This window comes from Rhyacophila brunnea, unplaced genomic scaffold (assembly GCF_057557595.1).
Source record: "Rhyacophila brunnea isolate RB1 unplaced genomic scaffold, BYU_Rbru_1.0 scaffold_9, whole genome shotgun sequence".
Classification (NCBI taxonomy): domain Eukaryota; kingdom Metazoa; phylum Arthropoda; class Insecta; order Trichoptera; family Rhyacophilidae; genus Rhyacophila; species Rhyacophila brunnea.
Window position 1 is genome coordinate 19753472 of NW_028233361.1, and position 17867 is coordinate 19771338.

The window sequence follows — 17867 nt, forward strand, 5'->3', positions numbered from 1 at the left end:
ACCTAGCGAGACAGACTGGCGAGAGCCAGCTGGCTCAGCTAGTAATTTATTAATTTTCTTTATAATTTCAGGTCTGACTATGACAGAACTGCATTCCGATGGATTCTGCCGAGTGGAGCAGAGACTTCAATATCATAAAACACCAACTGAAAGACTTATTGACCTCTTTTACATCTACAGACTGCAAGACCAGATGTGTACAACAATGTGTCCATATGGAGTGTTGTCTGTGAGGTAAATATAAAAGAAAATTGAAAGTACCTACCTACCTAAACCAACTTTAACAAGATTTCCTATTTCTTGATTTTGTGGGTAACAAGTTAATTCAGAACGATTATAGTATTGTTGAATTGGTAATTATGATATAATATAGAAGAACAGTAATACTCTTGTGTTAACAGCACTAAATTAAAAATTATGTAAATGTTAATAAAATGCCATTAGAAGCCTGCTGTTGACACTCTCTCGTTATTCTGGTTGTCAGATAAGTATCGATTCTTTTTGACTGATGTCGGGCCGGACTTATGCTTCAGATGGCCATATTTGGTGGGCCCAAAAAACAATTTATTAAAAGATAGCCATTTTAAATAGGTACTTTTTTGTTTACAAAATCATTTCAAAGCCTCATAATGTTAACGCAAGTGCTTAATCGACTTTGGCTAATGGTGTTACATACATAACAATGTTGAACATGGTATGTCACCATGGCAATTAAGTGAATGTATACCTAGTGAGAAAAATTCCTAATGAAATATGAACATAGTTAAAATGGAGATATCGCTTTCAATAAATTCTGGACTATAGCCTTTTTAGCCATAATATGGCAAATGGTCCTAAATCGATACTTTCTTTCGATTCAATATTATGTACTTACCTATCTTTTGTGATTTCTTTTCGGAAAAAAGCTTCCGCCGATGAGGATCATGTGATCCTTTTATTCCGATATCAGTATTGATATTTTTCTTTCAATATGACATCCTTACTTACTAATTTACTTAGCGCATGCAAAATTTTCAAAAATATCAAAACGTCTGATTTTATATATATTTTCGTAAAATAAGTGCGTTAGTTTTTTTATTAAATACCCTACATAGCTCAGACAATCAAATTAATATATCCACGAGACAGAGTGATAATCGTGGTGATTTTATGAACCGGAGTTGCGTTCCGGTGCACTCGGTCTATTTAGAGCCCTAGATTTACTATTATTTATCATGTTACACGGCTGTTCATCTAAATAATGTCCGTTGTATAAATAAAAATTCTTTTAATCTTGTGACACTAAGCCGGCTCTCACATCTAAACTCACCTCGTCTTCCACACAGCCATTAATCAAACATTCTAGGAACGTCGATCCGGTGCTACATATGAAGACTTGCAGCCCGAGAAGCATGCAGTTTGTTGATAGCAGCACTAAATTGTTTTTTTTTTCAAACTCAAAAGTCACATTCGACTGAGCGGAGCTCCATTTGGCAACGTGTGTTTTGTGAATAACGATGGCATCACATCAACGTATTCGACATGTTGCAGATGAGGTGAGTTTAGATGTGAGAGTCGGCTAATGCAAGATATTTTTTTTATCTCAGTGGGACAAATCTGCAAATATAATTGTGAATATTGCTACAAATAAAAGAAGTGTAGTTTATTTAATAACAAAATTATTCCTAAGCTAATCTTTCAAAGTTGGCCACCAAGACACTACTATTATAGTAATGTAGTGTAATGTACCGATGATCGCTATCTTTGAAAGGCTAGAAATTTACAATCAGTTTCACTTTCATATTATAAAGACTCCATCTACAGTTTAATCGATTTTTCTTCAAAATTTTTCATTCGCCAATCTTTTCTATTTTAGGGCATACTTCAACCATGATTCATTATGTGTGGAAGTTCTGTCGGCTCGTGATGTTCTACCGCTGGATCCCAATGGATTCAGCGATCCATTTGTCATTGTAGAACTTTTACCCCGACGAGTATTCTCCCACTGCTCAGAGCAACAGACAAATGTTCACAAGGTAAATTTCAACTATGTCTATATTCTTTTATCACGTTTTTCCTGCTAACTTAGGCAAAGAATCCACGGAAGGTGGTGTGGCGAAACTGGAGGGTTGCTTGCAGGGCCGCACTCAAAATTAGTCGCACACTGCTTTCCTCAGTTTAGTCACGATTTTGTCATTAGAAAAGTCTTTTTCTCAAATGTGTGCCTTTAATTATCTCAGAAAGTAGATCGATGACATATTTTCTTGTATTTGCATCTGAAAGCTGTCAACAAAGAATCAATTAATGAAAATTTCAGATCAATAGCACTAATAACACAAAAGTTGGTGAAAACACAACTGGCAGGAGGGGTAGAGCATATGCCATTTTACTGAGCCTGAACCAATAAAACAAAATGAGTCTCCTGTACCCTTGTCCCACTGGGTTAAGACCAGTGGGCTTTGCACTGATGACCAAGGCGTTGGTCTACGACACTCTGTGAGCTTTTTGGGTTAACACAGATGACACATTAATTCAAACGAGTCATGGGCAGTCCATGGTCTACAGGTCACATCTGACCCTCAACCTGTTTTCATGTCGCTCCTAGTATATTTGTAATAAAAACATAGAGTTAACATTAAATTTCATTGAATATATTCTTTCAAGTTGATATAGCATTTTTTTAATATTGTTATTATTGTCCTCACCAGTTCTGACGTGTGGGCCAAAAATGGTCCATCTAAGCATCTTCAAGAGCTTATGTTACCACATTATTAGTCTATTGGGATATCAGCACACTTGTTTTCAAGCAAACATCATAAAACCTGCATACTATAATATAATGAAAACCTTTAATAATCATCTTCTAACATATAGATTACGTTTGTTACAGAAAACGCTAAATCCAATGTTCGACGAATGCTTTGAATTCTCCGTATCCCTGGAGCAGTGTCTATCGGAAGGCGCGATGGTCGCCTTTACTGTGATGGACCACGATGTCATAACGGCCAACGATTTCGCAGGAGAAGCTTTCCTCTCGCTGGCTCACGTGCCAGGAGTCGCAGACAGTTCCAGTAATGTTGACAACTTCCACGGCCTGAAGCAAGTTGATTTACCGCTTTTGCAGCAGCATGACAGACGTAAGATACCTTATTAGTTTTGAAGTATATTAGTAATGAGTTTGCCGCTAGGGTTGTCCTATTGAAAGAAAGAGTTTTGACACTGGTATTGGGATTATAAGAAAATCATCGAAGTATCTGTCAAAATGTTACAATAATTTTTTGATATCTTCACTTACCACGTAGCAATACAAACAATATTAATTGATAACATTAAATGTATCATCCCATCCGCAGAACAGATTAATAAATAGAAATGTAAAAGCCATCGCCATGGACCAATATTTTGAGGCAGGGTATTTTATGGTGGCCATGCCGTAAAACCCAAATATATCAAAGCATGCCGACGGCACTCAATATTGGATGCGCGTTACATTTACGTAAAAAACTTTAATGCATACTATTATCATACAGACGCAATTATTGAAAATAACATATTCTAACACAGTGGTTTCCAAACTTTATGTTACTACGCCTCCCTTTCAAAAAAATCTAATCTTGGCGCCTCCCCCCCTTTATTTCATTAAATAATACAGACAAATACAAAAATGAAAGGGAAAAAAATACTTAGGTTTTACTACTTACTATTCATTTTTAAATTAATTTGTTTTTCATGTGATGAATGTGCTTGTTCATTAGCACAATCAATTTTAATAGTAGTCAATCTTTTCCAGTTTCCAAAATTATACACGGCAGTTGTCATTTAATTTAAGTATATCAATCATCATAATATATGTATCACATCAAATCGCAACGCAAACGCAATCGCAACGGTATTATAAAATTAGTATCCATATTTTCAGACAGGTTTGCAAACAATCTTTTATGGGACTGTTTTTTAGGTAGTTTATAACTAGCGACCATTTTATAAACTATGCATTTGCAGACTGCAAACACGTGCCTACATTAATTGTGTTAAACTTTTCGCGCCTCCGAGTTTGGAAATCGCTGTTTTAACATGTGTTTAAGATTATCCCATATTTTTCCACACTCGAGATCCATGCCTGTTATACCACACCCAATAGGGTAAGCCAGTTCCCATTAATTTTGTGTTCCCTGATCACGTCAATACGGCAGTGCGGCTAAAGGATCTGATGAGGGGCTTTCGAATGTGCATTAAGTTTCACTCAATCAATCTCATCAGCAATGTAATTAAATATACCCAAATCTTCCAGTTTCAGCAGGATTATTACAAACAATACTTACATGGCACCATTACCTTCATCATTAGCCTGCTTCAATCCACCGCTAGAGTTCTCTTAGGTCCTTCTGTCATGTAATTCTACTGAACTGACATTGTTATAATAAAAAAAAGTTTAAATTGACAATTCCAATAATAACAAACCCATCAAAATACTTACATTGTAAGGGTTGTTGGTGTCTGGGGTTTTGTATCAGTGCGTGTTGCTATATTATGTTCTGTGCCTTGCCTCCATACAGGAAGAATAAAAAAGAAGTTGTACTTCTGACTTCTGGTGGTGACATCATTCTAGAGATGACTGGTATTCGACACTGCATCTTTGTGATTCTAGATTTTGGGTATTCCTTGTCGTAGAAAAAATAATATATTAATTTCAAAGTCAAGTCAGAGCACCTGTAATGTGTTCTTAAAAAATCTGCAAGGTATTTTAATGTTATATTTAAATAAATCGTATATCTACATAAGATTCACTTATTTTCCTTTCAGAACATCCAATTCTACAGATTTTGGACTCCCGATCAATGGACAAACCAGCAAACGACTTTGTAAAGAAACAAAAACTGAGATTCTCCACGCAGTGAATATTCGGCTGACTTAAATCGCATGAAAATGGAGTATTATGGAATTAAATCAACATGACAATCTATAATGGCGTATGAAAATACAATTTAAACAAAAATATACATTCTGCACATATATATACATTCTAAACTGTGATTATATAGATGTATGAGTAAAATTTTATGCCATGTATTCAGAGTATTTGTAATGTCATAATCTACTTACTGTCACCGCCGGATATAAGATCCTTCTAATCTTAAACATGTATGAAATAAGCACTTTAAATGTCTATTCATTCAATGGCCTATTTACAGCATAACAAATGGCAGTACTTTATTAGATAAATATTCACTAATTTACCAATACAATGTTCCGCAGCAGGTGTGTCATGAAGCGTTTGCGCTGCAAAGGCTTTCCAGAAACTTTAGCAAGCAAATGTCTATTTAGCACTGACCTTTAACATTATGGAAAATATGCATAAAATCGGTTCTTCAGATAATTCATCCGACTATTGAAAGAAACTGCAGCTGTCAAATTTTCAAGGCAGCTATGTAATATCTTTTATTTTGTTAACTTACTGTCGATTCATGGAGAAACTGCATTGTATTGTTGTTTGATTTAATAAAATGCAATTTTTTTTTTGTAGTACTTATTCCACTTTAATAAATAAATTTGACAAAATCTGACATTTTCAGTTGAAATTGCATTCTATTAAATCAAGCAACAAAGCTATGTAATAGTTAGAAGATAACAAGTTCTACCAAAATCATAAAAAATATTCTTTATTCAAATATTCTTTTTCTTTTTACATCCCAGAACGGGATTTGGCCTCCTAAACAAGTGACTTCCGCCAACTTCTGGTCTCGCCCGATCCTCTCCAGTTTCCTGGTCTTTCAATCCCGCTGCAGTCTGTCTCATCTTGCTTCCACTGAGGTACTCAGTTGGTCAGGATATTCGCTGTTGTATTGTCTTGTATTAACAAAAAAATGAAAATTTGAAATATCGCTAGGTATATTCAATGAAATTTTCGAAAACTGTCACCATTTACATGTTGTAAAACTATAATTATAATATTTTAACCCACGCTCAATTTAATACAAAATGATAATTTGAAGTGCGCTGCAAAAAAGATAATACTTACAAACTACAGCCCCTTTACACATGTGTAGGTTTACTGCCGGCAGTACAAACATATTGTCGTAATAACAAAAATAAAAGGCAAGTTTATACATATGCTGGAAACACATTGCCATCGTGTCACGTAGCCTTTTTGGTTGCTGTGGCGCGAGCTTACCGTGATAACTTAACGATAATGTGTTTCTAGCATTAATGTCATCTAAGTTTCAATACAGCATGCATAGATTTAAAAAGTTAGTGACCTTCTAACTCATGCGGTAGGACCGACAATAACAAATACCAACAATAACCGCGCAGCACATTTTGATGTCTTTACCGACGTACCATTTAAATTTGTTTATATAGTTTGTGTTCCAAATCATTGATCATTTTGTCAACTATCATACTGGCTGCCATTCGGCGGCTGCTATGAAGTTCATTCGACATTTTCATAATCTGTCAAACACAACAATAACTAACGCATCCCGGTTACACTTCAAAAATGAGATTCACGAGTCAGCATTTTGTGTATAAACAGTTATTGTCGTGACAGTTTAATTAGCACGCTATTACCGGCAGTAAATCCATGCGTGTGTAGAGGTGGTATTTTGTTACAAAACCATGACTTTCTTCAAATACTGATGACTTATGTCATAATTATCATTATTATAATTGAAAATCTAATCTCAACATAATAATATTATAATGTATGTACTAATTTCACAAAATTATCATTTACATGTAATGTATCTTATGTATTACTAAATAGCCAATATTAAACCTATAACATACAGCAAAAAAAATATTATAAATGAGCAGTATTATAAGAATATGCATTGATGTCGGATAATAATGTCAAACTAAGAATTATTTTACTGTTATTAAAACCTCTAGGTAAAACAATAATCGACCGCACAAAGAAAATATTATAATACCTGTCTTATCCTCTTAGGAAAATTTGGATGCAACATTCTTTTTTAATTATAAAATATTAAATTTAACTAGCTACATAATGATTAATAATTGATTGATTCTCTTTTCTTATCCTTTCTTTCCTATACAATATTGTGTCGAAGCTTCATAAATTATCTATACATGTTCGCTGAGCTTTTTTACAAAATATCGTAATCTTAACAATTATTTTGTCTCTACTTTTCCGTCTATGATTATATTGGTAAGAATTTTTCTATCAAAAGACGATCTATTTATTTTTTTAAGAATTATAAATAATTAACAATTGTACTTATGCTTACTAATATTTGTCTAACTTGTGTCTAAGTAAAGAAATATAATATTTATGTAGACATACATACTTATATTACACTAAAACTGTTTTTACTGTATGTACCTATATTATGTAAATGTAAATCGAAAAAATTAAATTTTCCAATGCAAATATTTTGTGCGAAAATAAAGTCAATTGTATAAATTTAAAGGTTGTTTATTATTTTCAAAAGGATTTATTATAATAAATTACGAATGAAAGAACCATATTGTTGTATTCATAAGAAAATAAAATTTGTACCTACCAGACAAAAAATGGAATAAATTTCAAAATTATAATGTATACCTATGTACTAGTATACTTAATAAATTACATATTATTATTATATAGTATTGTTTTATGAGCGCGTTGTAGGCAACATCTGAATTAATAAATAAAATCCAAATACTATCCAAAATTAAATAACACAACTTATTACCCTTTTTTATCAATATTACATTCGTTTTTCTCCTTTCTTTTACAAATTGTTTTAAATCAAGATAAGTTTCATCGGATCAACAATTTTCAAATGTTGATCAGTTGAAGATAAGAATATATTAACTGTCTATGTATATGTATAATGTTGAGTCTTATATTATTCAGTTGGCAATGATCAATACTGAACATAGCCTGCTCTTAAAAATGTTCTTGCACAATGTACAACTTCTTTATTGTCGAAAAAAATACACGCAGTATTAATTTATAAGATATTATATTGTAACAGATTTGTTAAGAAAATTATATATTATTTGCCAACTAGAATGCTTGTTACCAAAAATAACTAAGAGGACTATACTGCATTTTAATAGATAATATAAATAAATGTTTTTACGTTAGCATAGAATGTTTACGAAACTTTTAAAGTTTCCAATCAAAACAAGACTTAAATTATTACGGTTATAAGGTGAAAAGTGAAATGATTTTAGTAACGTTGAAAGTTATAAATGGAATGGAAATAGATAATTGACTAATTGTATAACCAATAACTGTGTTTAGTATCAATATAGTACATAATATTAACATTATTACAAATGCATTCTCTTTGCTATGCACTTCATTAAAATAAAAATGTGTAGAAAATACTGCAATATTTTAAGAAGATATTAATATTATACAAATTCATATAAAATTCTTTATTATTTAATATACATACTAGCTAAGACATAGATAATAGGCGAGTCAATCAATACAGATTACCGTTTTGTGACATCGCCATTACATTAAAAATCTAAAAATTGGTAACATTGTCGAAAAAAAAGAGGAACTTGTTTTGTATATATTTTTCATTTGTAAGTTTTTAAGAGCATAAAAAATGGATATGCCTACTTAAATGAAATCAGTGATCACAGATTTACAAATAATTTTTACAAGTGAAATACGTGGACATATTTATACTTGTTTATTCAAAAAATAAAAATAATCACTGATTTTAAAGTGACTACCAACTAGCTGAAGAGAATGTATTATAAAAATTACACTTGGTGGATTTGATGGCAGATAAAAATATAGCCAATATACCTATAGTCTAAAAATCATATATGAAAATATTAAATATAATTATTTTAATATGTGTATCTATTTAATGCCTAAAAAACATAAAAAATAAATGTATTTGAAAAATATTATTAGGTATGTCTCGATACTGTTTCAATGAATCGACCATTATTATCATTATGTTAATATTTGTACCTATAATGTATGCCTTCTATTTTTTAAGCTTCCAAATAGCTCAAAACCCTGTAATAAAAATAAAATTATTTCTTCTGCAAAAATTAAACAATTTATTATTACCATGAGGGTCATGCAGGGTAAACACATTCATTATATTTTCGGAAGCACTGATATAATGTCTATTCTTTGGCTCATCCTTTTCTAAACAGTAAATTGTTTTGTCATCTGAATTGAATGATACCTATATTATAAAATTTCTGCTTAGTTTAAATGATTAACATCTATCTAAAAACCTAATACACTTTCATTTCATTGTGATTATTTTTTACTAGCAGAGCCAGCTGTCTTGCTAGGTCTTCAATTTGTATTATTAAAAATTTTCATAACCATAAAACTCATTATCTTATCATGTTCATTGTAACTGTAACATTTATGTAATTTGTGTGTTTTACAAAATATAAATTGTATTTTCTTCTCTACATAAATAATAAGAGCATTGTAAAATAATTCATACTCTTCGTGCACCTCAACAGTGTGTCAAAATTACCTTCAATGATTTCTAAAAAAATGTTTACAAGTCATTATCTATTTCAAATTTCACATCATTATTCACACTGCAAAAATAAATAACTTGTCATTTCTAAACAAAGAATTCTGAATACCTATATAGGAGTCCTATACATTATTTCTATTATGACATTTGAATGCATTTACCAAACAAATTAATTATGATTAAGTTGACAGATATCAACATCACTAAGTTGGTATTTCTGATTTTCCTTATCAAGCAATGGCTGCCACCTTTTGATATCCATTGCTTACTTGTGTGCATGATTTTTCAGTTAAATAATATAATATAATGACAAAGTGCTTATTATTGGCTGCTTAACTACTCATCATGGCCAATTGTCTTTTCATATGACCTGTAAATTGGCAAATAACTGTCATAGCATAAGTGTCTGTAAGTTAACCTGCAATGCCACTTGTACAACATAAGTCATATGTAGCTAATCAAATCAGTTAGACCACAGGCCCTTTTTTGCTACACTTCTACATTATGTTTAGTCACCATCTATATCAGTGGCGTAGAGTGGAGGTAGGCTGCGAAGATCCGTCAAAAAAAGTACACACTAAACTCTGTCATGTTTTCATTGAACTAAGAATACAAAATGTAGATGGCATTGATTGGTTAAGATTCAATCAAACCCTGCCTAAACCAAACCAAAACAGTGGAGACCTGCCAAAAATAATGCACACTTTGCAGTCATACTTATTTACTTCATTGAACTGATAATACAAATTATTGTAGATTGTATTGATTAGTTTTTAAAATTCAATTAAACCCTGCCTAAGATAGATAAAAATTATGGTAATTTTCTAGTACTCCATATCGTCATTGTTGGTACATATGTTTTGAGATCATTTTGGGTTACAATTGGTTGTGTTAGGTTTTATACTACTATAAAATTACCAAAAATATTGCTCGAACTATTATGGTTTAATTTAGGCAGGGTTTAATTGAATTTTAAAAACTAACCAGCATCATCTGCAATTTGTATTCTTAGTCCAATAAAAGTAAATAAGCATGACTAACAAAGTGTACACTAATTTTGTCAGATATCTACAGCTTACCTCTGCCTTTTGCGATCTATATAGAAACAAGGTTTTCTATAACATCTTTAGGTCTAAAGTATTTTTCTTATAGAAAGTGAAGTCATTACATTATTCTATCATACTTAGTATTACTATCACCTTGCTATTACTAGTGTACCTACATATTACTATCACAACTAAATCATTAATTTAACTTTATAAAAGATTTTTTGCGCCATATCTTTTAAAATGATTATCAATGCTGTTGACAGTGTTGACTAATCTATCTGACGTATTGACTTATTTAGCTTTAAAATTATATGTAAATAATATTTCTTGGCTGTGATGTACTTCATCTATATAAAAAATATATGATGTGTTTGTAAATTAATATAATCTAAAAGGTAAATGTTGCAATTAATATTGTACATAAAAAAGCATTTAGTTTATACGTAAAATGAAATTATAAAACGTAAGTATAATGTTTTATTATTAATGTATACTGAGGGCCTTTGTTATAAACCTTGCTGACTTTAATCACCCTCTTTCCAAATAAATGTTCAAAATATGTACTTACTACTGTATGAATATTAAAATAAACGTAAATAATGTTTATACTGAGGCTGCAAAATGTGAAACAAGCAGTTTTCTTGAAAATATTTCTTTGCTCATAATCTTAAAAAAAATATTACGCACTGTACATTGAAATCGTCAATATAATTACACTTACATAATAATTATAGTGTACCTAACTAACTAATGCTTCAAATACACTCTATGACGATTGGTCATATATATGTCGAAAAACCCGTTTCTTATGTTGGCGTCCTGTGTCATAGGGTGTCACAGAGTGTAAATACGATGTCATAGCTGTCATACAATATGTATGTATAAATGTTGGAATGGCATAGATATGATCATAGACACTAAAACGCTCTTAGCATATATGTGCCCGATCGTCATATAGTCTATTTTAACCTTAATATGAGCTTCTTTGTCTATGGAAAATTTACAAACCATAACCTACCTGCTACTATATTATCTACATTTTATATTAAGTATACTTTATCAAGCAAAGATTAACCACAATTTAAAAGGTTCCCTCATTTGATGTAGGTAATGAAATAAAAATGGGTGCAGGGAATTTCAATGAAGTCAATATTACACATTATAATACCCAATGAATGGAAACTTGCTCATTGTTTTATTTGTTTAACATCAGTAACTGCTTTACACACTTTTTGTAATTGGTGTTTAATTCATTTTTAACCACATAATATCTGAGTCCATATTGATCGATAGCAAAACATTTTTAGTATGAATTGGCAACATTGAATACATTACATGTGAATAAAATTCAAATGACGGCCTATTAGTAGTTGATGCTCCTGCTTTGGTTACTTACTTACGTATTATTATTTGCCATTTCACACGGTTGTTCATCTAATTAACGATGGTTCATTCTATAAAGAAAATCTTGAACCCTCTTAACAAGGAGTTTGATATCAGTACGAGTCGTAACAAATAAATCTAAGATCACAAACATGAATCTTGCTGTAATTGAACCTGCATTGCGAAAAGACTTGCAGCTAATTGAATCATAATCTTTTTATCAACCAGTCAAAAGTAAAAAAAAAACAATATTGTGTACATGAACAACAAAAACAGCCATATTATTATGTCAGCGAGTAGTACAAACATAACTAAACAGTATTGTCAAATCTGGTTACGCACTGGATATGTTGGATGTCATGAAATATTGATAATTAAAAAGTCATTAAATATTTATTTTTTTTCGACCATGTCCGATCCTGATAGGATCAAATGGGCCTCCACAAAGAGGTTTGTATTGACAGATTTTTTGTTTTTTACGAGAGATGGATGTCAGCCACTTGCTCAACCTATTAGGTCCATACCCTGACACACACAAATTGAAAAACAATATGTGTACTTGCCAGACCCAGGATTCGAACCTGGGACCCACGGCTTTATAGTCCAACGCTTAAGCCGCGCGGCCACCATGTACATACGACATGTTATGTACTTAATTATTCAATAAACTTTTTATTACATTCAACAAACAATTCACAAGATTTGAGAATGTAACATTCATTATTGAACATACAAACTTTGAAAACACCTCAGAAAACCCACTGAAAAAAAAATTGATAAAAATGCGATGCCTGGCGGGACTCGAAACTGTATCCATTAGATTACGGCGAATGTGCTTTACCAATTGAGCTACTTGCGTTCTATTAAATTACAATGAAATTAATTAGCAGTCATACAACTGAAGCGCTTCTTAAATTGTGTTAATTTATTAGCAATCAAGGTGTTTTCAAGTGTTAGCATAAAAGAAATTGGAACACTTTTCTTGCTTCCTGGATGCTTGATATTTATTGACATACAACCTATTTAAGTATCAACAATATAAAGGCTCCATCTCTATAGAAGAACATTTTCTTCAATATCCTTGCATAAATCGATTTATACTGGGCATGGCCACTATCAACATTCCGCATTCCGATATGCAGCAACCGAGCAAAATCTGCACACCTTCATTTAGCAGTGAGCTTACAACACATTAATTATATTGATAACAAGGATGAAGTCTTACTTTGCTACAAACTCTGCAGGCAATATGTGTATTTGGATCCAACACATGAGCATAATGAGGAAAATGGAATACCGTAAAACCCCCTAACTTCGCCAAGTGTCCCTAACTTCACCTAAATCAATTAAACACTAAAAACTCATGTTTTTACTATCGCACCACTTTAAGCCACTAAGGCGATTTTAAAGATAATATTCGTCCTGTCACAACACAATTTTCAAACCGCCATTATTTTCGCCGTGTTTGTGTTAATACCGTTTTTTCGAGTCCGGTTTGAAGAGATTTTTTCGGAATACCTCTGAACTTTTGCTGATTACTTCGATTATTGTAGAGGTTGGTTCCTCATATTTTTAATATAATATAGTGATATAGTCTGCTTGCCAAATGTAACGTGCGATTTCCGATATTTATATTAAAACATCAATTATTTGAGTATCCAATGTCAGGCTATGTTTTGTGAACTACTTGTTCCTACACTTCCCCTGGCTTTAGGGTTGTCAAAAAAACGATTTTCTAGAAATAAATGTGTTTTTTTTATTTTTATGGTTTTTAGACTAAAAACTATTCATCACTTTGAAACACCAGTTAACAATTTTTCTCATATTTCCTTTATTAAAAATTTACTATGTAAATCTATACATAAAAATGCTACTTTAATGCTTTGGGTTTTGGCAGCCCTAGCGTAAATTGGTAGGTTGTATGAAAAAGTCATTGAAGTGATTCCTATCTTCGCCAACGTAGATATTTCTTTAAAATATGTCAAATCGTCTCTAGCATAAGACCTGAATTTGCTTAAGGTCATTTTTTAATCGATTTCGTGAGTATCCATAGACAATATTTTTTTAGTGGACATACTAAAACACGTTAGGCGAAGTTAGGGAATCATGCCCTAACTTCGTCCATATAAAAAATAGTGATTTATTGTATTATTTAGTATGAAAAGGGTATTATTTAAATATGAATTAAAATAAACACTATCATTGTGCATTACATAAGATCTATAATACTTCATATTGGTGGATATTTTGGTGGCAAAACGACTTTCTGTTAAAAAACCAGGTGAAGTTAGGGGGTTTTACGGTAGGTATCTCACAACCAATCCTAACAAAATCAAACAATGTATTTAAAGGTAAAAAAAATGGGACTCGCAGATGTTTTTCAAAACAGTAATAATTAAAAATATCATTTTTTATACAGGAGCTATCAAAACTTTCTCTTTCATTATAACAACACTAATAACATTACATTATCTAGACACTGTGAATTTATGCTCTTGCAACGATTTTTAACCTTTCATTATTCTCCACAGTTTTATTACCTTTACTCGTGTTTCTGAAATAATTTAGAACGTAAAGTAAAGAATATTAAATTAATTCTTTACTTTCCATGATCATAAAGTAATATTTATTCCAATCTTGTATATTTATATATCTATTGACCAAAATTATAAAATGAATGTAGAAAATTAAGAATCATTGAATAACTAAATACTTATGTTTATATTATAAAAAATATGTTATACGAAATAATAGGTACCTATGTGAAAATATATTGATATACGAAATATGTTGTAGTTTTAATTCCTGAATACTTCCAAATATAATTTTCATTTCACTATTTTTTAATTACTTAAAACTAACTTTCTCCTAGTTATCAATTTCGGCATCTCATAACTTTTCACTTTTTGACAGCCGCGCTGTCAGAAACCACCATAGACAACGACATTTTGGTATTGCCATAACGTAAAACCGGTAAATGTTAAGGAATTGCTGGCCGGCAAGACGGGGTAGGGACTGCTACCGGCGCTCCATGACACGCAAGTCGGACGATTTACAGTCTTCGGACTTTCTTTTCGCGTGGAGCACCCCAGATCTGCGGACGATTTAATCCGCAGACCAGGCTCGTTAAGATTTCAAACATGTTTGATATTTTACTCTCCGAGTTGCCAGACTTCGTCCGTCGATCACCTTGCAAATCGTGAGTCGGGATGTGTAGTCAGGTAAGTCACAAAACAGCAAAAATGAGATATGAATGCCACTATACTAAAAAAAAAATTAACTTTCGTTGTGTGTAGTCAGTTAAGCCGTACGTCTCACCATTGGCAAGATGCAGTTTCAGTCAAAACACATTTTTTATTTTACGGGGTGTGTACACAGTTAAGTCACATGAGTAGTCAGATAAGTCAACATTTTGTGTGACTTACCTTATTACTCATAGTTGGCTTACCTTCAAACGTCATACCTACTCAGTGTTGATTTTGGTGAATCTAACGTATTTTTTAAGATGTTTTGAGAAATTTTGAAAAAAAATAACAACAGAACCTAAGTAAAATAGTCATATTATAATAAATTATGACTTATATAAATAAGTATGTGTATTATTTGTAAATAATAAAAAATATACCAAATTTATCAAATTTGATTTATTTAAATCTAAAAACACGTACACAATATCCAAACAAATAATCTTGCTTCTAGGTACAACCACATACGCCAATAACTTGTATGTTGACGATTCAATTGATAGCATAAAAGATCCTGATTTTAATATTCAAGAATTATTACAGTCTAATTAACCAACATTGAAGAACCCCGCCCTTCATGCTCAAATAGTGCTTCCACGATTACACATCACAACGATGTTTTAACCTGTTACCCTCGTTCTCGATTGTAATATCGAGAAGTAATAATCACCAAAAATGTAACTTAAGGGATGATACAAAGCCTTCATAAATGATAAAAAAGTTGCACGAAATACTGGAAAAAGTTACACAACAAGTACCTACAATGGATGTTATGAATACGAAAAAAAGTTGTATCAGACAAAGCGAACCAGGAAAACAACATTATCGCCAAGTAATAGTTCAATATTACTTGACTGTTGAACTGCTACGGAAACCAATTTGTAAAGGTTGTACATTAAAAACATTAAGTGAAAGTTACAATTTTTTTGAATATGTTTTGAAAAAAAAAGTGCGACTACTTCCGGTAGACTTATTCAAGAAGATGCAAGAGGAAAAATATCTCTAAAAACAAAGATAGCGAAGAAGATAGGCAAATAGCAAAGACACATACACTCTCAACTCCATCAGTATAAGATTCATAGCTCTAGAAAGGACTGTCAGAAAATACTTACCGCCACATTTGACAATAATTGTGATGTATTCTCAATATTTGAAGAGTTATTAGCTCTAATCCCATCAATATTCGTTTATATGCAGAAATATTCCATGGCATGAACTCAATATTCAAACGGCCAAATAAGGATACTTGCCAAAAATGCGATAAACTTAACTTAATTAAGAATTCCACCAACGATGAAGAAAGAAATAAAAATCGTTTGGAATAGAAAGAGCATCATGACGAAGCTGACTTTGTATATTCAGCTAAAAGTTGTGATAAAAAGTACTTGCAAGATTCCTCTTGCCAAATTGTAACATTTGACATGCAGCAAAATTTTCTTGCCTTTTACAAACGATATTTGACAGGGCATGATTGTGATAATAACCAGGGATATTGCTATATATGCCATGATACTCTCGCTAATAGAAAAGCTAACGATATCGCTTCATTCCTGTTCAAATACTTAACCAAGGGGATACATGATAATATTAAGCATTATGATCATGTATTCTGATAGATGTGTGGGTCAAAACAAAAATAGCTACGTAGCTGTAATGTGCATGATAGCAGTAAAACATTCTGAGACTTTAAGCAAAATTGATCACACTTTTTAGTCACTGGCCACACAGATATGGAGTGCGATAGTGACCATCACATAATTGAGAAGAAAAAAAAGAAATTTAGTGGAACGATCGAACATCCTCATGATTGGGCCAAATCAATGTGTGAAGCTGCAAATAAAAATCCTTTTAAAGTCACTGAAATGACGCGTGCAGATTTTTTTAACTACTTGGATCGATTAAAAGGACCATTGCCACTCAGAAAAATAGACATATGGGAATAATTTTGTTTGGAGAGATATTAAGTGGCTTCAATTCAACAAACACGAACCGGGAATAGTTAAATTTAAAAGAACTCTCGACGAGACGACTGCATTTTAACAAATTTCATATATAAGACGAGACAAGACGAAAGATTTGATAGACTTACTTCCATACATTTCACCGTATTATAGACAATTTTATGAGTCACTTGAGACATCTGAGATAGTCAACGATATTTAACCTGATACCATTGAAGAAATCCGTACTGAAGTTTAATGATAACGATGAACCATTATAATATTCAGGTTTGTGTGCCTTTTCACTACTTAAATAACATTAAAGTAAAAAAAAGTTATAAAAATGCTACTTTTAAATTTATATAATATTTTGTTCAATAAACCAATAAGATTTATGTCTAAAATGTGTGTTTTATTGCTAATATTAGTCGGATTAACATGAAAAAATAACAATATTACTTTGTGCGTAGTAAGGTAAGTCAATCATTTCTTGTGCAAATCCAGTTAAGTCAATTCCCTTTTTTTTAAACCAATTAAGTTTTAATGAAACAAAATAGTAAGGATACTTCTAGGACTTATAATTGAAAGCCAATTACATGTACTTTGATTTGTTACCCATAAAAAAACATAACTATAATTAGGGGAATGTGGGGAATTTTTCGAACTTTGTTTTTGCTATATCTGAAAATGACAATTTGTGACTTATCTGACTTCACATCCCTACCCACGAATTCTAATTGACATTAATGAAAGGAGTTTTACCTACCAATAAAACTACTATTATTCATG

General features: G+C 31.7%; 1 protein-coding gene and 1 long non-coding RNA gene across 2 annotated transcripts in view; one reads left to right on the forward strand and one right to left on the reverse strand.

Moving 5' to 3' along the window:
* Positions 1-7049, forward strand: part of unc-13-4A (BAI1 associated protein 3) — a 218672-nt gene extending 211623 nt beyond the window's left edge. Inside the window, exons 19-22 of the mRNA XM_085959557.1 lie at positions 72-234; positions 1856-2015; positions 2870-3116; positions 4783-7049. Coding sequence (XP_085815683.1) covers positions 72-234; positions 1856-2015; positions 2870-3116; positions 4783-4877 — 665 coding nt within the window. The 3' untranslated portion in view covers positions 4878-7049. The remainder of the gene's footprint in view (positions 1-71; positions 235-1855; positions 2016-2869; positions 3117-4782) is intronic.
* Positions 1585-14835, reverse strand: LOC147063367 (uncharacterized). Its single transcript, XR_015072083.1, has 3 exons — positions 14652-14835; positions 4457-4640; positions 1585-2262 (listed from the first exon to the last, which is right to left on the reverse strand). It is a non-coding gene; the product is annotated as an uncharacterized LOC147063367 (long non-coding RNA).
* Positions 14836-17867: the final 3032 nt, after the last annotated feature.